Here is a 22,533-nt window from a genome sequence, read left to right as displayed (position 1 = left end):
CTGAGAAGCCTGCACTTAGCCTGATGGCTTTTCCTTTGTAGGTCAGTTGTTACTTTCGTCTTGCTGCTTGTAGAATTTTCTCCTTCATTTTGGCTTTGGCCAGTTTGATTACTCTGTCTTGGGGATGACTTATTTGCTATGAATGTTGCTGGTGTTCAGTGACCTTCTTGTATCTGAACGTCTGGATCTCTGGCGATATCAGGAAAGTTTTTCTGAATAATTCTCTCAAATACATTTTCCATGCTTTTAGTTCTTTCTTCTTCTCCCTCGGTGGTACCTATAATTCGTATGTTAGTTCACTTCACATGATCCTGCAGCTCTCCAAGTGATTACTTAGTGTTTTTTATTCTCTTCTCTGCCTCTTTAAATGTCTGGGTTACCTCAAGAGTCTTATCTTCAAGCTCTGAGATTCTTTATTTTCCTCAGTTTAGTCTGTTGCTAAAGATTTCTGCTGTGTTTTGAATTCCCTAAATTACTCTTTCATTTCTTTAAGTTCTGTAGTATTTTATCCTCTCTTATGTTGTTTGGCACTTTAGTGACTTTTTCATTAATTTCCTGAAATATTTTTTGAGTTCTTTTTGTTGGTTTTCAACTTTCTTTTCAGTTCCATTGATCTTATTTGACATCCATATTCTGAATTCCATTTCTGTAATTTTGGCAATTTCCTTGTGGTTGTAGTCCACTACCGTAGCTCCATTGTGATCCCTTGGGAATGTGAAATTGTTTTGTTTTTTCATGTTGCCAGAGTTGTTTTGCTGATTTCTTCTCATCTGAATCCTCTTCTCTGTGCTCCAGGCTAATAGGATCGCAGGGCACCTGTTCTCCTTTGCTGGGAACTCTCCTGTTTAGTCAGGGGAAGGGGAAGACCCTAGATGGAGCTTTTGTGTCCTACTCTGGGGTGTTGACTCAGCAAGGGAGGTGCAGGTGCACTGAGAGCCTATAGAACAGCTGTCCTGTTTTGTCCCATTCCCCTGTGATTCCCTCAGTGCAAGCCAGTGTGAGATGATCTCTGTGCAGGGTAGTGGATTGTTCCCCAGTCATTATTGGAACTTTGAGTTGGGGCCTGGATGCGACTCTCTCCATGGAAGCTCTTGTTGTGAGGGTTTGCTCTGCACCAGGTCATCCAGTGGAGGTGACAGTGGCAGTTGAGTAAGTCTATCTACGCAGTGGTCATGGGTGAGTGGGTTGTGAGCATTTGTCCTAACCAGGTCCAGGAATAATGGCTGCTCAAGACTTGTTAAAGTGTTGGACCTCACGGTTGTTCTGCCAGCCCAGAGACATTGGTGGAGACTCAAGGGTGGGTCTTGGGACCCAGGCATAACTCTAGAATCTTAGGGGTGGTGTTATAGGCTCAGTGGGGGCCCTGGAGCAACAGTTGTAGAGCCTCAGTCTCAGGTGCAGTAATGGACTCTGAGCTGTATCTGGGGAACACGAGGGCAGAGCCACAGAGGTGGGGGCTGTTCCACCAGCAGGGAGACTGCTGCAACCCAGTCACAGCAGCGTTTTGTCCAAGGGGCCTCATGACTGTGGAGGTGGGCCAGGGCTGCTGGTCAGCCGAGGTTCTCCCCCGACCTAAGTCCCACGGAGGCAGTCAACCAAGGCTTCCCAGATGGTGCCTGTGGTGCCTGAGTCTCGTCTTCTGCTCAGATTCCCCACAGCAGGGAGGGGTGCGTGGCTCCCAGTCACAGCTCATGGCACGGGGGAGCGTCTGTTCTGTGTGCTCCCTCCCTGGCCTAGCAGGGGTGATGTGAGGGCTACTGCTGGAAAGCCGAGTCCTGAGCAGACCTGGTGGCATGCACCTAAGCATTCAGGATGGCATTAGCTGCAGAAACCAGGATTGACAGCTGCCATATCTCTGCAGCGCCTGCTTTCTGTTGCAATGTCTTTGCACAGACTCTGAGCAGTCCCCCAATAGCCTAGAGGTCTGCAGAGGTGGAGGGGTCCCCTAACAGCTCAAGCTGCCTGCAACTTTTACCCATCTCCTTAAAGGCAGTGCCCCCATGGGCTGCTTCTATTTTTCTGTCTTCTCCTTCTCCTCAGCAGTGTGAGTTAAGTTGGAATACCCAGATTAATCTCTTGAGATGGTAAGTGGTGCTTGGGGTAAGAATCAGCCATGCCCTGTTGGACTGAGTCAGTAGATGCTGTAATGGGCTGTACAAGTGGTTTGTGCTTGCAGGAAAGGGCCAGTTGCAATGTTGTCCTTTGTGCCTGTGACCATGGCTAGCCCCTCAGGGGAAGTGCCTGGATGCCACAGGCACTGGGAGGGGCCCTGGAGCTCCCAGGGGATTCCCAGTTTTCCGCCTCAGTGAGGTGGATGCAGGAGTGAGGCTGAGTGGGGCCAGGTGGGGTAAGCCTGCCTTCAGGCTCCGCAGACGTAGGCCCTAGAACTGTCTTGCAAGGATCAAAGATCGGCTCCCAGGCTGCTGGGGAAAGCTGCTGGGAAGGGTGCTGATGCAGTTTCACCAAACTGGAAGGTCTGCTCATGGGCAAGGGCCCATCTGGGATTCGGAGACTGGCTGTCTGGAGTGAGATTCACTCTTCTCCCTCCTGCCCTGCTCCACAAGTCTCCCTCCAGTGTCTGGTTGCAAACAGGCATCTGAACTCACTGAGTTTGCCAGCAACGGTGCCAAAGGTGGGGGAACTCCCTGTCCAAGGTCCCACCCCAGTCTGCAAGTGTGGCTTTCCTGTGGGGGGAGCGGTGCTCCACCTGTTTGCTGCAGTCTTGGACCCACGCCGCACTCTTCTGTCAGCTGTGCCCTCGTGGGCTCCCTTGCTTCCCCAGTTTAGTTGTCAGATCTCCCCTCTGTGCCTCCAAGCAACCTGGTCGAGTCCTGGGGTTACAGGACCTGGCCCACATGCCGATCCCACTGGCAGACATCCCCAGGGAGTGCTGGTGGGAAGGGAACTCCCAGACCAGGTACCCCTACATCCACCACAGGTCCTCAAAGGGAAAGGTGTGGGCCCCACTCTCTGGGGAAACCTCAGACTCATGGGTACAAGAACACAGGGGACTCAGCCACTTTTGAGAGTCTCAGCTCACTCATTGCTCTTGGCTGCAGTGGGTGGGGGAGGGGGCAGGAAAAGAGACTGTGAACAGAGGAGAGCCAGCACTCCAGCCCCTTCCGGTCCCTCTCCCTGGAGGGAAGCCCACACAAAATGTCCAAGCTCTGGGATCACACAAATTCTCCAGGGCCACTGTCGTCTGGGCAGGAGCTGGGAATTGTGTGGGAGCAGGTGACGTGAAAACTGAAGGGCCGGTGCTCTCTGGGGTGGACAAAGAGATGCCATCGGCAGAAAAGCAGTATGGAGCCTGCCATCTCGCTTCCAGATCATGGGTGTTTGGAGAGAGCCCAAAGGGGCTGGAAGCCTGATGCTCTATTTTCAAGAAGCCCCTACTGCATTGGTTGCAGTAGCCCTTGGGCTCATGTGGGTGGAAAACCTCCCAAGCAGCTTGGAGGCCACCTGATTACCATAGGTGTGAGGGATGGAGAAACAAATCCCCCACCCACCCTCTCCACGAGGCACCCAGCTTCTCTGGGGTTGATCTCTGCTGATGTCTTTTTGCTTCCTGCTCTGCTCTGAACCTTTTCCCTGTGAAACCTCTGGCAGGCTCTGGCAACTTCCCCCGAACTACACTGGAGCTGTGCCCTTTGCCCCCTCTGCTTTCTCTGAAACCCTTCCTTCCCTCCAGGATGATCTGACAGCTCGTGTCTCTACTCAGCCATCTTCTCCCCCTTCGCATATAAATTTTTGAAACTTTGGGAGTTGATGCTCTATAAGGTTTGAGGTTTGGATCCACCTTCTTTTTCCAGTTAGATAGCCACTGATTTGCAACACTTTCATTGTATAAATGTACAGGTTATTTTTTAACTTCAGAGGAAATTATGAATGCCGTTTTATTGAGTAACAGCTAACACGTTCCTTTGTTTCACTTAGATTTCTGCTAGTCGTGACAAAGAAACAGATCTGTTGCGTAAGAATCACATGTTGCGTGATGAAATTGCCAATCTAAGAGTAGAAATAAACACAATAAAAATGGAAAATGAAGAAAAGGAAAAGGAATATTTGGAGGACAACAAAATCTTACAAGAAAAGGCTAATGACCTTCAAAAGACTATAACACTCAACGGGGAAAGAGTCACCAATACAATATTCTTGCATGATTGCAATATCACTCTTCTAACGCATGAGAATATAATACTAAAACATGAACTGGAAGAAGAAAAACAAAACGAAGAAAAACTGAAAACAGAAGTTGAGTCATACAAACTTAGACTGGCTGCTGTTATTCAGGATCGTGATCAAAGTCAGACCACAGCGAAAGACCTAGGGTTTGTTTTCCAGCAAGCAAAAGATGAGTGGTCTGGTAGAGAGGAATATATGAATTCTCATGCCAACAACCTTTTTCAACTGCTTCATGAATCCGAAAGTAAATTCAGAAGGCTACAAGTTGAGTTCCGTCATACAAGAGATGCTCTCCAAGAAAAGACTCTGGTTTTAGAAGGTGCACAAAGAGACCTGAGGGAGACAGAGTTTCAAAGGAAGGAAATGGGACGAATGTTCCAAGGTGAACAAGACAAAGTGAATAAGTACATCATAAAGCAGGAGTCTTTGGAGGAGAGATTATCTGAAGAGCAACGTAAAAACATGTTACTTCAACAACAACTAGATCATGCTCACAAGGAAGTTGCCAATAAAGACAAGACATTAACTACTAACCAACACAAATTTCATGCGACTGTAAAAACACTTGAAGCTGAGAGTAAAATGCATAGTCTTCTGTTAGAAGAGAAAAATCAGAAGTTAATGCATGAATGTAATCGTTTAAAAGAAAGAGTGTACCAACATGAAAAAGAGAAAGTGGAAAGAGAAGTAAGTATTAAGAAATAAATATTTTTTCAAACTTCCTAGAAGAAAATTTCATTAATATTTGGTGATGGCTAAATGTTGTATCTGGTTGAATTGTGACAATATCAAGATGATAAATGTGTTTGTGATATCAGCCTAGACACATACCTTGTTTCCAGCAAATAAATGTTGGAGCTGAGAGATGCTTTACTTTGAGTAAAGACAATGAGTCACTTAGGAAATTTTAAGAGTTTAAGTTACCGATTTTTAATAGATATTGAGTAATATTGCTAACATATTCTTTTTTTTTTTTTTCTTTTCTTTTTTTTCTTTTTTTTTTTTATTTATTTATGTATTTTTTTTTCAATTTAATTTTACAGAATCAAAGAGTCTAACAGTATATCTTGTTAGATACAATATGTCCTCATAATGTATACATTGTTTCTTGTACAGTGATATGAAATAATATGGGAAATATTCATGATAAATTCTTAAGTGAACAGTGCAAGTTAAAAACAATAGTTTCATATTTTTTCCCCACCCCCCCTTTCCCGAGTCAGCACCTTCAAGTGTTACCACTCCCCAAACGGTGCGCAATGCACTCATTGTGTAGGCATACCCCCACCCCCTCCCCCACCCCCCACCTCAGTCTGATGTCCAATTGGTGTCGTTCCCAGATTTGTATTTAGGTGATGATCAGGGAAACCAATTTTCTGGTGAGTACATGTGATGCTTGTTTTTCCATTCTTGGGATACTTCACTTAATATAATGGGTTCCAACTCTCTCCAGGAGAACCATAGACATGTCGTATCTTCATCATTCCTTATAGCTGAGTAATATTCCATGGTATACATATACCACAGTTTACTAATCCAATCATGTATTGATGGGCATTTGGGTTGTTTCCACATCTTTGCTATTGTGAATTGTGCTGCTATAAACATTCGGGTACATGTGCCTTTGTTACAGAATGACCTTTTTTCCTTTGGGTATATGCCCAGTAATGGGATTGCTGGGTCAAATGGCAGGTCTACTTGAATCTGTTTAAGATACCTCCATAATGCTTTCCACAGGGGTTGCACTAGTTTGCAGTCCCACCAGCAGTGTATTAGTGTTCCTGTCTCTCCACACCCACGCCAACATAACATATTCTTTTAATACTGAAATAATTTAATCTCTTTATGTTGCCTCATTTTAAGACCATGATGATGCAGATAAAGAGAAGTGCTCATACCTGGAATGTGTATTTGGAAGTTAAGATTCAATAAAGTGGCTTACTTTGACAGTTAATACCAGCTTTTCCAGATGAACTGAAGTGTATTGCTGTACCTTGTAATACTTCCTCAGTAGATTTTTACACATTTTAGTTTCTACAATTTTACTTTTATTCATGCCTACTTGACTTAAGTCTGAGAATATTTTAATCTTAAATTATGTATTTTATGATCATTAATTCTTTAAAGGCATCCACCTTTAATTGTATCATAATTTGGGATAAATGGGCTGAAATTCAGCAAAACTTTATTTTATTTAGTCTTCCTACTAGTATTTATAATTTACTTTGAATATTTTTACAAACAATTTGCTCATAGTTTTCATTTCAACTCTCAAAGATTGACATTTGGATATAACTTTGTCCAGTACAGAGATTACTGCAGCTATCTGTGGTGTATTAGTTTGGTACTGGATCCCCATTTTCAGAGCAGTCAGGGGTGGTAGGATTTATGTAGAGTGGGAAAGGACTGGGTAGGGGACAGAGTTTGAGGACCTGAGGTCGGGGAGGAAGGTGGAGTCCATGTTACCCAGGGTCCAGAGGGCCACTAGAATTTTACTTTTCTTCTGAGATAGAAATCTACTGGAAGGATTTAAGTAAGGGATTGAATACGTGGGGAACTCAGAGGGAAAACGTTTCACGGTGTAGAACTGACCGCCACCTGTCCCGCCCGCATACCTATGAAGGTGGTCAGTGGGTTGTTAAGCATTTCACATTCGTCAGGGGAGGAATGAATAGTGAAGTAAATCTGTGTGTGAGTAACAGAATACTGATTTGGCAGGAAGATAGCACCACCTGTGGTGTCCTTAGCCAAATTCGGTGATAAACACGAATGGGTACACACAAGGAAAGGAAGGTGAATCGATGTATGTGGTGATATTTTTCAAAGTATATATGTTAAATATTGTTAACATAATTTAATAATGAGGTGATTTATAACATCAGTAACAAAAATGTCTTATCAGGCAGTTGTGAGACAACTTCGGCAAGAACTGGTGGATACTGTACAAAAGCTCTCTGGGTCCCAGACTTCGCTAGAGATTAAATCATGTTGTCACGCTCATTTAGAAGATGAGGCTCAGAATTCACAGAAGCAATTAAGTCAGGCCAACAGTCAAGTATGTATGAAATTTAACATGTCAACAGTTCATCTAGAGTTGGTTCAATAGTATAAAGTATTTTGGGGTACAAGTTTCAGGGGACAGCTTTCTTTGGTATTTTTGTTATGATGAAATGTATTACAATTTTATGATCTTTACACTTATTTCTTTTTTTTTTTTTCTTCTAGCTTACTTTATTTTTTTTTCATCTTATTATTATGGGGGATACAGAATTGCAGGTTACATACGTTGCCCATATACCGCCTTTCCCCCCAAATCAGAGCTCCAGGCGTGTCTGTTCCCCAGGTAGTGCATGTTGCACCCATCATGTAGGTATATATCCCTCCCTTCCCCACCCCCCCTTCCCGAGTCAGCACCTTCAAGCGTTACCATTCCCCAAACGGTGCGCAATGCACTCATTGTGTAGGCATACCCCCATCTCCTCCCCCACCCCCCACCTCAGTCTGATATCCGATTGGTGTCGTTCCCAGATGTTACACTTATTTCTTAAACTCTGACTTTCATTCTGCCATTTTTTCTAACCATTACCTATATGTTTTCTTATAATATTTTACTCTTAGGAAACTTGACAATTATACATCCTTCAGAGAAGTTGAGAGAACCTTTTTCCTATTAAAAATTATATTTAGTGATATCTCTATTGCCATCGTGAGGCAAGCCAGATTAAATCAGAAGATAATATGTAATGGAATGATCTAGAACATAGTCTTACTTCTTATGTTCACTTTTGTGACTGGATACAGATTCTGTGTATACTTATTTCATGGGTTTCAGGTTCACTTGTACAGAAAGGCCATTATACTCTTCTCCAAATGTTTTAGGTTTACAGTTGTCAGGATAAAAATGAAATACTTTAATCCATACCAATAATTTCTTCTCTGCAACACTGACATAATAAAGTTTTATTCTAAATATATTTTAAGCAATCACATATAAAACTGAAACTACTTACTCTAGTGGAGGAGAATTGTTGAATCAAATACTCATGTTTTTTTCCTTATGAAAAAGAAAATTTAAGTTAGCCTTCCTTCACTATGTAGCTCGAACTGCGATTTGTAGATTAATATCACTGCACCAGCTGCAAACCTCTGGCTGCATCCTTTCGGCTGTGCTGTTCCGCACAACCTTAATGTGCTCGTCAGAGTGCTTGCTAACGCAGCCCAGCATCCACAGGCGCTGGGAATGAGCTGATTCGGGCATCCTGACTTAGCCACAGGTTCCAATGTTTTCAGGCAAATGGCTTTACTCTTCCTCTAATGGTCATGTCAGTCCCATACTACTCAAGGCTCCAGGCGCTCTGTGCCCTGCGGTACATGATCATCCCCCTGAGTACTACAGAGAGAAGCTGTGAATTCTTAGAAGTGGAAAAAAGTACCGCTGACTAGTGGAACTGGTGAGTTTTGTGCAGTACTGGAGGTGTATCATGGGCTTCATGCTTCCTGTTTGATGCCACTTTCGGAGGTGTGAAGAATGATTCAGTGCAACTGTAAGAGATCACTTCCACTGGCCTAAAGTATGCAATATTGTTGGAACATAAAATACAATAAAATAAGAAATCACGTTGTCACGCTCATTTAGAAGATGAGGCCCAGGATTCAAAGCAGCAATTAAGTCAGATCACAAGTCAAGTATGTATGAAATTTAACTTGTCAACAGTTCATCTAGAGCAGGTTCAATAATATAAAGTATTTTAGGTTACTAGTTTCAGTGGACAGCTTTCTTTCATATTTTCCTTATGATTAGTTTTATTACAATTTTATTATATTTATAATGCACTTATTTCTTAAACTGTGACTTTTGTCCTGGCATCTTTTCTTATAATTACAAGTATATTTTCTTATAATATGTGCCGCCCTTAGGAAACTTGAGGATTATGCATCATTCTTCACAGAAGTTGAGAGAATGTTTTTCCTGTTAAACAATGTTTTTAGTGATTTCTCTATTGCCATGGTGAGGCAGGCCAGATTAAATCAGAGGATAATGTCTAAGGGAATGTTCCAGAACATAGTCTTATTTCTCATCTTTGCTTTTGTGACTCGATACAGAATCTGTCTACACTTATGTCCTGGATTTCAGGTTAGCTTGTACAGAAAGGCTATTATACTATTCTTCAAAATGCAAATGTTTTAGGTTAATTTACAACCTTTTTGAAAGGTTAAGTTTCCTTTATTTTCCTTTCATTTAAATTGTATCAGAAAAGCATAGAAATATTCAGGCCATGTATAGCACGTACGTCAAAAGAGAGAATTAAGAAAATTATCCAGATCCTGCCCTTGGATTTTTATTGAGGTCTCATTCACATGCCATGGAGTTCACCCATTTAAACGTCTCTTAGTATATTCACAGAGTTGTGTAACCATCGCCACAATCAATTTCAGAACGTGGTCATCACTGTAAAAAGAAACCCTGCATCCCAGAGCCATCACCTCCACCCTCATCGTAGCCCCCCAGCTCCCCCAGTCCCGGGCGACCACCATCTACCTTCGTCTCCATGGATTTGCCTGTTCTGCACGTTTCCTATACTGGAGTCACACGGGACATAGTCCTTCATGACCGGCTCCTTTCACATGGCGTGTTTGCAGGGTTCGTCCGTGCTGTAGCGGGTGTCACTGCTGCATCGCTTAATATTGTCCAATAACACCCTATTGTCCAGCGACCCATTCAGCACTTGATGGACCTTTAGGTTGTTTCCACTTTTTGGCTATAACGTATAATATTGCCATGAACATTCATTCACAAGTTATTATGTGAACATATGATTTATTTCCCTGCCATTGAACATTATCCTCAGAGTTAGTTGGTGGATTTCACCACCTTTCTGCCTTTCTCATGCTGTCCTTGCTGCCTTTTCAGTTTCTGGTCATCTAGCCTCATGCATTCAGACCTGGCGCACAATCTCCCCTTCTTCATGAAGCTTTTCTGACTGTTGTGACTCTCATTGATCTTATGCCTCAGCCCTTGTTGTCTAGTCTGTGCAGAATAAGTTAGTCCTTCATTTTGCATTGCTTTGATTTTTTTTATGAGAGTTAATCTTGTCTGATCATAAATTTGTCTAAGGGAGGAGTAATATCTGACGTGCCCATCACTTATGCTTATATAAATTGAAAATGTTTTTTCTTCATAGTTGTTAGGGTAAAATTAAAGACTTTATACCATACCAAAAATCTCTTCTCTGTGAGATTGATGTAATAAAATTTTATTCTGAATGTATTTTAAGCAATTAAATCTAAAATGGAAACTACTTAATCTAATAGGGAAGAATTGTTCATTCAAATACTCATGCCTTTCTCACTATCAAACAGAAAGTTTAAATTAGTCTTCCTTTATTACATAGTCAGAACTGGGATTTGTAGATAGGCACTGCTTTACCAACTGAAGAGCTCCGGCTGTAGCCCTTCTGATCTGCCACACCACGTAACATTAATCTGCTCATCAGAGTGCTTGCCAACGCAACCCCAAATATACAGTTGCTGGGAACGAATTATTCCAGGCACCTTGATTTAGCAATAGGGTCCAGTGTTTTCAGGGCAGTGGCTTTAGCCTACCTCTGGTGGTCACGTCAGTCCCATGCTGCTCAATCCTGGAGCTGGTCTGTGCACCGCGGTACGTGACCATCCCACCGAGTGCTACAGACAGAAGAAAGCCATGAATTCTCATAAGTAGACAAAAGCTCTGCCGGCTAGTGGAACTGGTGACAGTTCTAGGAAGCACTAGGGATGTATTCTGGACCTCATGCTTCCTATTTGATGCCACTTTCAGTGGTGTGAAGAGTGATTCAATGCAACTGTAGGAGACCACTTCCATGGGCGTGCCACCTGCCTAAAAGATAAAATTCAATGTATGTAACCTGAAATTCTGTACCCCCCATAATAAGATGAAATAAAAAAAAAAAGAAAAAGGAATTTTTTCAAAAGTAAAAAAAAAAAAGGCTTACTAAATTGTACTGCTAATACAGGGGGCCCTCCATATCCACAGGTTACAAATCTACCAATTCAACAAACTACAGATCAAAAATTAAAAAAAAAATAACAACAATTAAAATAATACAAATTTTTAAAAATATAGTACAACACCTTTTTACATAGCATTTACACTGTATTAGGTATTGTAAGTAATCTGGAGACGATTTAAAGTACGGCAGGAGTATTTGCATAAGTTATGTGAAATTAAATAACTCAAACTTAAAACTGTTGGGACTTTAGATTATTCTGAGCCTTGAAACAAATGTGACTATGCAGCCGGAGTCATGTGACATACAGCCACAATTTCTGCCCTTTTTTTCCTGTAAATAATTAGGAAGGCCAAACGGTACCAGAGCTAAGACCCCCCCCCTCAGATCTTTACTGCTCCTCACAGAGTAATAAAGTTATATGCCTTGGAATGTAGCAATCTGTAACCAATAAAATCATTGTAATGTAAAAAAAAAAAAAGTAAAATAATAATGTTAATAGTAACTATGTGCCTCATACTTTTCCAAGTACTTTAGGTATATTCCCCAATGTAATCTTTCCACATCCCAGGAAGGAGGACACTATTATTCTCTCCATTTATAGATGAAGAAACTGAGCCGTTAGTTTGACCTTTTTGCACAAGGTCACATACCTAGGAATGGTGGAGCTGGTATTCAGACTCAGGTCTTTCCGTGTGTAGACCTTGCCTCTCAAAGTATTCCATGGAACTTCTCATTGTCATCTACAGGATCAACCCCACTGACCCTGTGGGTGAAAATGAAGACATGCTCTCCTCACTCTACTGGAATCTGCAGGGTGCTATGCCCCTGTGTAGTGATGCGTAGAAGTCTAGCTTTTTTCTCTTTTCCCTTTATATTGGACTCAAGAGAGTATACTGTGTCTCTCTATGAATATAGACAGTTCCATTTACCAACTGGTATCTATCTGCTTTCTCTTGTTTAAAACAAGAAAAAGAAAACTGTGTGTGGTCGTATGTGGTCAGCAAAGCATGGCTCTGATATGGTTGGGACGGTTAAGTGGAAGTTTTAACATGGCTTCTCCTTTGCCATGTTTAATTTTGAGGTTTGACAGTCATCCTCACAGTTTAAGATGACACTTTAAAAATAAATTCTCTCCTAGTGATGACGTGAGCCCTGCCACGCGATGGGAGAGTCAGCAGAACCGTAGGGTCCTACTTGGAATTGACATTCTCTATTGCACTTTTGATCCTGTTTATTTTTAAATTGTCTTTTTCTCTCCCTGAAAAGGAAATATGATGGTCAATATTAGATGTTGAAAGTTTATAAGTTGCCTTGTTATAAAAAGCTAAATATATTCATAAAAATAAAATAAAACTACAGTTCAAGCAGTGGTGCTTGGAACACAAAAATAGAAACGCTCACCATAATGTAATTTTCCATCTTTTCCCATTTTACCACTTTTGTAAATTTGAGTATTTATCTGGTATGACATAATTTGAAAACAAGAATAATGTTGTATTTTCATCCTAGAGCAGGGGTTGCTAAACTTCTGTGTAAAGGGCCAGATAAATCTTAGGTTTTGTGAGCCAGAAGGTCCCTGTTGCAACAGCTCCACTGTGCGGTTACAGCACAAAAGGAGCCATAAATAATATGCAGAATGAAGGGGTGTGTCTGTGCACCAATAAAATTTAGCTACACAAACAGGTGATGGGCAGATCTGTGCTAGATTATTTTTTTTTTAATAAAAGTGTGTTAGTCTAAAAACCATGTTTTCTATATACCACGTTTTGTTTATCCATTCATGCATTGATGGAAATGCAGGTTATTTCCAAATGTAATTTTTAAAAAATTCCCTGTTTTAGCTACAAGAAGTGCACAATCAGCTGAAAGAGACTGGACGACGTGCTGAGAAGCTGGAAGACCACAGGACAAAGTACAATTTAAAGCAGCACAAAAAATGACTTGAGTATTATAAAGCAAATAAGCTTATAGTTTGAGAATTGTACCGGTTATGATAATAACTATATCCGTGTAAAGCCAAGGAAAAATTTCAGCTTTAAGCTATTTTGAAATGCATACTTTTTGTACATTAGTCATAATTTGCACATTTTCCATGAACACAGCTAGAAAAAATGATAGAGTTGCCAAATCATCTACTTTTCAAATCTTTAAGAATTTATGTAGTGATATCTTCAGATGTTTGGTTTGAAATTACATGATATTTTTAAAAATTATCTGAGATTATTTTATGATGTATATTTTAGGCTCAAAATAGAAAATACAAAATTAAAAGTTACCATCAAAGAGCAAGCGGACAAACTTGAGCAGCGTGAGAAACACCTGTTACGTGCAAGTTCAGTAAGTCAGTCTCTTCCTTTCTGTCATACCCAAAAGGAATTTTATTTCTCTCGTAGTACAGGTTGAGTATCCCTCATCCAAAATGGTTGGGCCCAGAAATGTTTTGGATTTTGGAATATTTGTAGATACATAATGAAATATCTTGGGGTTGGGATCCAAGTGTAAACACAAAATTTATTTGTTACATACACAACTTATGCACAAAGCCTGAAGGTATTTTTACATAATGTTTTAAAATAATTTTGTACATGAAACAAATTTGAGTGTGTTTTCACTGCAACCTGTCACATGAAGTCAGATGTAAAATTTTCCAGTTGTGGTGTCATGTCGACCCTCAAGAAGATTAAGGTTTTGCAGCATTTTCAATTTCAGGTTTTGATATTATGATGCTCAACCTGTAGTACAGATTCTCCTTGACTTACAGGGGTGTCATACCATGATAAACCCGTCGTAAGTTGAAAATATCATAAGATGAAAACACCTTTAATACATGTAAACTACTGAACATCATAGCTTTGCCCATCCTACCTGAAACATGCTCAGAACACATACATTAGCCTGTAGCTGGGTAAAATCATCTAATACAAATCCTGTCATATAATAAATATTGAATATCTCACATACAACATGTTGCTAGCCTGGAAAAAGGTCAAAATTCAAAATTAAAAAATACGTTGAAATTGGGATGTGTCATACCATAGTAAAGTCAAAAAATTTTAAGTTGAACCATCATCGTTATGTCAAAATTGCAGTGGTTTCACACCATTATAAAATCAAAAAATTGGAAGTAAGACCATCATAAGTCAGGGATTATTTATATATAAGAATATTTTATACAATATGAAAAGTCTCATTGATGAAAACATTACTCTATTTATAATGATAGTACTTACTAGGAGTAGTGCAAGTCCCCTTGACTTTATAGAAGAAATTGACTTACTTTCTAAAATTAATGATGTGGGTAGTAAGATTTCAATAAAAATATTTCAATAGTGTAAAAATATTTTATAAATACGTATACCAGATTTTGTTTATCCATTCATCTATGGATGGACATGTTGGTTTTCCAAGTGTAAATCTTTACAAATTTTTTGGTTTAGGTGCAAAAATCCCTGGCAGATCAATTGACAGAGACTTTAAGATGGAACAAGAAGATGGAAGACCACATGCAAAAGTATAATTAATAGCAGCACGCAAAATAACTTGAGTATTTATAAAGCAAATAAGCAGTGTAATATGAGATTATATCAGCTGTGGTAATAAGTACATCTGTGTGAAGCCAAGGAAAAGTTTTAGCTTTAAGCTATTTTGAAATGCATACCTTTTGTACATTTTTCTAAATTTTGCATATTATCCACAAAATACAGCTAGAAAAATGATACAGTTGCCAAATTATCTGCTTTTCAAATCTTTAAGAAATTATGTAATTATATTTTCAGATGTTTGTTCAAAAATTATTTGGTATTTTAAAAATTTATCTGTGATATTAATTGTTTCAAAATATACATTTTAGCCTTGAAATTGAAAATTCAAAATTAAAAGCAAGCATCAGAGAGGCAATGGACAACATGGAGCAGTATGAGAAGCAACTGTTAAGTCCAAGTTCCGTAAGTCAGTCACTTACTTTCTGTCATACTGAAAGGGAATTTTATTTCTCTGATAGTACAGGTTGAGTATCCCTCCTCCAAAATGCTTGGGATGAGAAGTGTTTTAGATTTTAGAATATTTGTATACACACAATAAAATATCTTGAGGGTAGGATCCAAGTCTAAACACACAGTTTATTTATGTTTCACAAATACCTTATGCACTAAGCCTGCAGGTAATTTTATGGAATGTTTTGAAATGATTTTGTGCATGAAGCAGAGCTTTGAGTGTGTTTGCACTGCAACCTGTCACATGAAGTCAGATGTGGAATTTCCCACTTGTGGTGTCATGTCCACATGCAAGAAGATTAAGATTTTGGAGCACTTTGAATTTCAGATTTTCAGATTCAGGATGCTCCGCCCATAGTATAGATGCTCCATGACATACAGTGGGGTCCTATCCTGATAACCCACCGTAAGTGGAGTGTATCATAGGACAAAAATGCATTTAAAACGCCCAATCCCCCTAAGCTACTGAACATTGTAGCTTAGCCTAGCCTACCCTAAACATTCTCAGAACACTTACATTAGCCTAAAGTTGGGTAGCATAATCTCACACAAAGTCTACCTTATAATGCAGTCCTGAATATCTCCTGTACCACATATTGCTAGCCTGCAAAAACATCAAAATTTAAAATTCAAAACATATTGAAATTGAGACGGTTTCACACTATTGTAAACAAAAACTTTTAAGTTGAAGCATCATAATTATATCAAAATTGCAAAGGTTTTATGCCATTGCAAAGTTGAAAAATTGTAAGTTGGGTCATTAGAAGTCAGGGACTATCTGTATATAAGAATGTTTTAGGCAATATGAAAAGTCTCACCGATGGTATATTTATTGCATTCATACTGATATTACTCGCTACTGGCAGTGCAAGTCCTCTTGACTTTATGGAAGAAACTGAATTCATAAAATTAATGATTTTGGTATTAAGATTTTAATAAGGAGATTATGATAGCCTGAAAAGAATATTTTATATATGCCACATTTTGTTTATCTATTCATCCACTGATGGACATTGGGGTTATTTCTGTGGTTTTTGCTATTGAAAATAATGCTGCTGTGGACATGGGTGCACAACTCTCTGAGTCGCTGCCAGCAGTTTATGATATATTTTACAATTCTAAGAAGAGATTTGAGGAATGATTCTAGAATTCCAAAATTCTCTTGTAATCTAAAACTGTTCAGTGAGATTTTGAGAATAAATTGCTTTTAATGTTGTGATTTGTATTCCCCGTCAAGAATGGGAACTAGGTCATTATGCGAGATTGTTCCTCTGAAGGGATGTGTTTTTCTGTTTGGATTTTAAAACAAAAGAGATGCCGTGGCAGGCATTACAGGGCAGCACAGTGCTCCTGGCACCGGAAGTTCAGAAACTAACTTTTTCCCTTTCACGTGTGTTCATCAGTCTTTTTAAGGCTTAAAAGTATGATCTCAGAAAAGACTGGTGTGTATTCCAGGATACTATAAGAATTTATTGATGTGTAGTGAAAACTATGTAACTGTTTACCATGCAGAACAGGAGTCTTGTGTCATCGTGCTCTCCTTTGTAGGAATGAAGATCAGGTGACTTCCTTGTGAGGACTAAATTGGAGCAATGAGGCAGATACACCTACTAACTAGTTTCTTTAAGTCACGATAGGAAGATTGATGCAATTCTGTTTACAGATACACCTATCGGGGAAACTAGAACATGGTTGTTGACTGGCCTTTCTCTTAGGTTTCATATAAATTGGTCACATTTTATTAGCATAGTTTTCATATAAGGGAGACGACAATATTTTGATGATGAGTCTTCTGTGAGTGAGGACGGCAGGAGACATGCCCTAAATGTGTGTCTTACAGGAATAGATTAAGGCATCAAAAATTGAAAAATTTGTAAGAATACTCAAAACCTATTTAGGTTATTGAAAAACAATGGGTGATTTTCTGTAGATTCCCATAGAAATGAGTTAGAAATATGGCCTAGAATTACTCACCACTTTGAGGTGTACCCTGTGAATCAAAAATGCCATAAGAAACAGCTTTGCACCAACTGAATCAATAGCCTTAACTTCTCCACAAAGCTCTCATCTCATGAATTCCTAAGCCAGAGACTGCCTGGGTTAAGGCATTCAATGGACACAATTTTGAGGTGAAGAATCCAGATTGGGAAGACACAATCCTCCAAATGACTGGGCATCTGAAAGAGCTTTACAAGACTTCATGTGGTCATCTCTCTATGGAAAAGGAGATTATTCACAAGGAAACAAAGGCATATAATAAATAGTCTAACACTCAAGGAAAAGTTTTGCATTATAAAAAGAAAAAAAAGACAAAATATGCTGGTCAACAGCCTAAGGCTGACGGTGCCCCCAAGATTAGAATATGACACTGCGCTCAAAGTAGCACAGTAGGAAAACACGTAGACTGTAGAAGAGTAGCTATATCTGTCTGCACAAGTAATCCACGGCAAGGAATGTTGCTGAGTGTGTGGCTGAGAACATTGTCGGTGAGACGTGAACTAGAAGGAGGAGCCCTCAGTAAAGAGGTCAGGGCTGCATAGATCAGGGAATCTGGGCTAAAGCCTTGATATTTAAGGGGCTCTGAGAGAATTTAAAAAGAGGAATAAGAGTAAACATCAGGGGTGCTGCATTTAGAAATAAGGTGGGTCAGAGGAGCAGAGGAGAGGGTATGGTCAGTTGGTGCTGAGAAAAAATCAAATTAAGGACTAAGAATAGGGCCTTGATAGCCCTCAAAATGTTTTAATTGGAAGTATAGGATTGAAAATCAGATTTTAGTATGAAAGAAGACAATGATGAAAATAGATCTCTGGATGAGACTATGTATTAAAGAATATTAGAGTACATCTAATCCCAGCCCTTTGGGAGGCCAAGGCAGGAGGATCACTTGAAGCCAGGAGTTCAAGGCCAACCTGGGCAATATAGCAAGACCCCGTCTCTACAAAAAATTAGAAAAAAAATGGCCAATCATGGTGACACACACCAGCAGTCCCAGCTACTTGGAGGCTGAGGCTGGAGGATCACTTGAGCCCAGGAATTCAAGAGGCTGTAGTGAGCTGGGATGGTGCCAGTGCACTTTAGCCTGGGTGATGGAGTCAGACGCTGTCTCAAAAAAAGAATATTAGAGTTCAATGGAAGGAGAGAAACAGGATGATAGAAAAACCACAAGAGACCACCCATGGTGGCTTATGCCTGTCATGCAAGTACTGTGGGAGGCCGAGGTGGGAGGATCACTTGAGCCCAGTAGTTCCAGATAAGCCTGGGTAACAGGGTAAGAATTCATCTCTATAAAGAAAATAAAACAATTACCAGGAGTAGTGGTGTATGGACTGTACTTCCAGCTACTTGAGAGGCTGAGGGAGGACAATAACTTGGGCCTCAAAGGTGGAGGCTGTAGTGAGCTATGATCATGCCACCGTAGTCTGAGAGACACAGTGTGACCCTGTCTCAAAAAAAAAAAAGAAAAGAAAGTAAAAAAACAAAACAAATCAAAACCCCCAAATTAGAAAACAACCAAAAACTGAAAAGCTATAAGAATCAGGCAAAACATACATTATTAATATAGAGAAGACTTAAACTTTATTTTGTTTTGTAGATTTCTAGAGGGAAGGTGGCATCTATTTTTCCCTTTAAATATTGCAGTTTCCATCAGCATTAAAACTAAATTGGTCTTTCAGATTAATGATTCTCCCTGGAGAATTACTTGATTATTAAGACCAGTTTGCATAAAACAAGAACATTAGGAAAAGAAAAAAAATTGATTTAGAGATTAGACCACACTCTTGAATTGTTCTTAAGGGACATAGTTCAATTTGTAAGAATTTAAAATGACTCTGTTTTTCTTTGAATTATCAGATTACATGAGTACCAAAATAAGAATCATTCCTTTTTTAAAATTCAATTTAATATTGAATTACATTAACTAGGTGATATTGATGATAAACATTTTAAATTTCTGCTTTTTTGCATATTTAAAATTATTCTCTGAATCACTGACTCAAAACTTAAAAAATGCAATAACTATTCATATTATAATTATCTAAAAATTTGTACTTTCAATTTGTTTTAGACACAACCATCATCTCAGATGGAAACTCAGATGGATCTCAGCGTTACATATGGGGAATCTGAAGTCTCCCCAATAGAAACTTCTCAAGACGATTTTGATGAAACCACATTTAGAAGACATAATCAACTCTATGTGAAAGAATTAAAACGTAGAAAATCCTCATCCAGTGAACTAAGCAAGTAAGTCAAAATATGGAACCATAGAAAATAAAGTAAGCTCATTAATTTGCCTCAGAAACATAAGTTTTGGTAAAGGAGGCTCACGAGATTAGTTGGAAGTGAAAACTAGATAATATCATTTTGGTAAATGATGTTTGTGAAATTACCTTTGACATATTGCTTTAGGGTAGTTCATGTCTTTCTCCCTTTGTCTGGTTTTATATACCTTTTCTCCATGTAATACCATGTAGTTAACTTGATCTCTTAGTCCTTGTTTGAAGCTTTATACTTCAGACAGTGCTATTGTTACAAATTGCTTGCCAGCATTTCCCTAAGTAGAAATGCTAATGAGTTTAACTGCCTTTTGGAAGACAGAACTTACACCGCAACAGTCACGTGCTGCTGCGGCTGCTCTCTCATCATATTCTGCCACTTCGTAAATTACCTTCCCTTGATTGCGATCTTCGGTATCGTCACTAGTGGGCACCTTGGGACAGACTATCCTGTGTAGTTTTCCACTCTACGCAAAGGCAGACTTGTGAAATATGGAAAGATTAACACAGGGATGAAGGGGTGGATACTTCACAAAGTGGTTAAAAGTGATACATTGTTCAGCCTGAGGGTCAGGTGTGTGGAAGACAGAAAGGACAGGTCCCACCTTGATACCTTGGTAACAATGTTGGCAGCTCATTTTCACTGGAGCTGCATTAGCTCTTTTTGATCACCAGCTCAGTGACCTCATTTTCCCCTAGAAGTTGTTGCTCTGAACTATTCCTCACTGCCAAATACTTAATTTTTCCCAGATAATGGGTGAAATGTACAAGGGCGGTGAAAGCAAGTGCTTGACAATGTCTCTGAGATTTTCTTTAAACCTCTGAACGAATTTACTAAATGAAAGTATTTCTAGCTTTGTTTAAATTTTAATATTTTATTGTGTATACTTAAGGAGTACAACATGATGTTTTAACACATTTGCACATCACTACGTTATTATGGTTATTACAGTCTAGCAATTTAACATATTTGTCATCTCACATAGTTACACTTTAAACACAACCATTTCCAGTGGCATCCTCAAGAGTCTTACAGAGAGAGCCATTCCAGCAGGCAGCAAGCGCTGCCTGTTAAGCAGTGCATCATTGATGGCCATTTGTCTCCCCGCCATACTTTGTCTGAACTACTTGCTTATTAGAACTTTCTCTAGAAATAAATGTACATCTATGAAATGATTTTAAAAGTGTGACTGCAAACAGTAGGCACGCTCTGACATATATTCAGTGTTAAAACACTGTTTAATGGGAAATTTTATCTACTTATGGCAACTTTATAAATTGCAAGTCATTTAGGAATAATTTACAAAAAAATGAAATACTAACCACTTATTTTTGCAATCTTCATAGAGCTCATCAGACTCTAGCAGCGGTCGGGACTGAACTGCTTGAGGAGAAACACAAGAGTTCTTAATATACCAGTCCTACTGTGTGTGGCCAGTCCTACAGTGCTAACTGTGGACACTTAGATTACTCTGGGACATAGTTTGAAAGATACTAAATATGAGAGAAGCTGTGTACTTAGCTAAAATTTGTTGATACGTTGTTGTTTTGTATATTATGTTTTCATATACTTATATTTAAAAATGAAAAAGTATAAATGAAGTTTCAGATATGCTCTTTGTATTAATGTTGCACTTGAAGCTACCTCTGCCATGTGTAAACCTAATCTGTACCTGGAAATAAACAGAAAGGAACAGTGTTTTTATTAAAAGTGGTTTATGTTTTTACTCCATAAGACCAAGTAGCTTTTGATTTGGTATTATGCATAAAATGAAGATTATCAGTTTATTAAGCTTTTTTATTTTTTCTGGCAACATTCAGGCTCTCCTAAGCTATTGCTCCACACACTTCAGGAGCCACTGAGGGCACCTTGTCTGACTGAATGGGACAGGGATTAATATCACCAAGAGATTTTTCTCTCCTTTTTGCTGTGATCTCTGCCAGGCAGTGTAGTAAGTCACTCAAGTAGGGTCAGCAATACTATATTTCTAGTAAGAGGAAAAATGTGTGATTCAATGGTAAAATAGGAATAAAATGAAAGGGACTTTTAACAAGTCCTTTAATATTTGCCAGTCTTCACTTATGAATATGGGCAAAACCACCCCAGCCTCCCACCAACTACGACAAAACTGGACCCATCAGAAATCGAAACACTGTCACTAAGCGCTTGGGTGGCCGTCCCAGAGCAGCTCCCTCTCCTTTGCCTGGGTCTGTCCCTTTTCCCTCTGAGCGCTCATGTTTGACCTGGTATCTCTTTCCCAACGTCGGTTGCCCTCAGCAGTCATTTGTGTGGTGACATATTCAAGGGTCAGTGAAAGGCTGCAAGAGACTTGATGGAGGCGGAGGACACTCCAGGGTCGGAATAGAGGCAGCTACTTCCAGCAGGTCCTCTTTAAGAGTTAGGAGAAAAAGATGGCCTCTAGTTAAATTTGTTATGCCATGAGACTTCTCTATCTAGAGAGAGATTTCTTCAGTGCAAAGGTAAGCAATGTGTTGAGAAGAGTATTTCATTTTTATCTAAGTGAAATGTGTGTTATGCAAGTCCCTGCGAAAGGGGTATAAAGAAGTAATAAAACCCATCACGCATATGTAGGAAATACTCAGGAGAAGAGCTTTTGGGGGAAAGGTAAGATGATTATACCTTAGCAGTTCCTCAGTTCAGGTCAGGTAAAGATGTACATTTTACATAGTGTTTCTTAATTGTAATAAAAGATTCTTTCAATGAAGCCTTCTCCTTTTATATCTGGTATTAACATTTAATTTTTGCTTTTGTGAGGCCTAGCTAGTAGTGTTATTGTCACATTCACACATTTTATAAAGCCTGTGCTTTATGTTATTGTCACAGAGATGTAACAGAGAACTGTCTCTCAAAATACTAGGAAATCTGTTCACCAAAAACCTTTGTCTTTGCAGGCACGGTGGCTCAGTAATGCAGCTTTTTGGGAGGCCAAGGTGGGGGGATTGCTTGAGGCCAGGAGTTCTAGACCACTCTGAGTAATACACTGAGACCCCATTTCTAAAATTATTTTTAAAAGTTAAAAAACATAATCTTCACACCTAAAATTTATA

At 39.5% G+C, this 22,533-nt stretch overlaps 1 protein-coding gene and 1 long non-coding RNA gene across 2 annotated transcripts in view; one reads left to right on the top strand and one right to left on the bottom strand.

The window, feature by feature from the left end:
- LOC138379663 (ankyrin repeat domain-containing protein 26-like) overlaps positions 1-21,134 on the top strand; it is a 50,772-nt gene extending 29,638 nt beyond the window's left edge. Inside the window, exons 6-13 of the mRNA XM_069464809.1 lie at positions 3,937-4,872; positions 7,088-7,240; positions 13,037-13,107; positions 13,439-13,532; positions 14,633-14,706; positions 15,046-15,139; positions 19,254-19,432; positions 20,812-21,134. Of these exons, the coding sequence (XP_069320910.1) occupies positions 3,937-4,872; positions 7,088-7,240; positions 13,037-13,107; positions 13,439-13,532; positions 14,633-14,706; positions 15,046-15,139; positions 19,254-19,432; positions 20,812-20,875 (1,665 nt within the window). The 3' untranslated portion in view covers positions 20,876-21,134. The remainder of the gene's footprint in view (positions 1-3,936; positions 4,873-7,087; positions 7,241-13,036; positions 13,108-13,438; positions 13,533-14,632; positions 14,707-15,045; positions 15,140-19,253; positions 19,433-20,811) is intronic.
- LOC138379673 (uncharacterized) lies at positions 9,793-11,896 on the bottom strand. The gene is made up of 3 exons (XR_011232265.1): positions 11,846-11,896; positions 10,789-11,062; positions 9,793-9,944 (listed from the first exon to the last, which is right to left on the bottom strand). It is a non-coding gene; the product is annotated as an uncharacterized lncRNA (long non-coding RNA).
- Positions 21,135-22,533: the final 1,399 nt, after the last annotated feature.

The sequence above is a fragment of the Eulemur rufifrons genome, unplaced genomic scaffold (assembly GCF_041146395.1).
Source record: "Eulemur rufifrons isolate Redbay unplaced genomic scaffold, OSU_ERuf_1 scaffold_114, whole genome shotgun sequence".
NCBI classification, from domain to species: Eukaryota; Metazoa; Chordata; class Mammalia; order Primates; family Lemuridae; genus Eulemur; species Eulemur rufifrons.
Note: the sequence above shows the minus strand (reverse complement) of the source record. Positions and strands in the feature narration are given on the sequence as shown.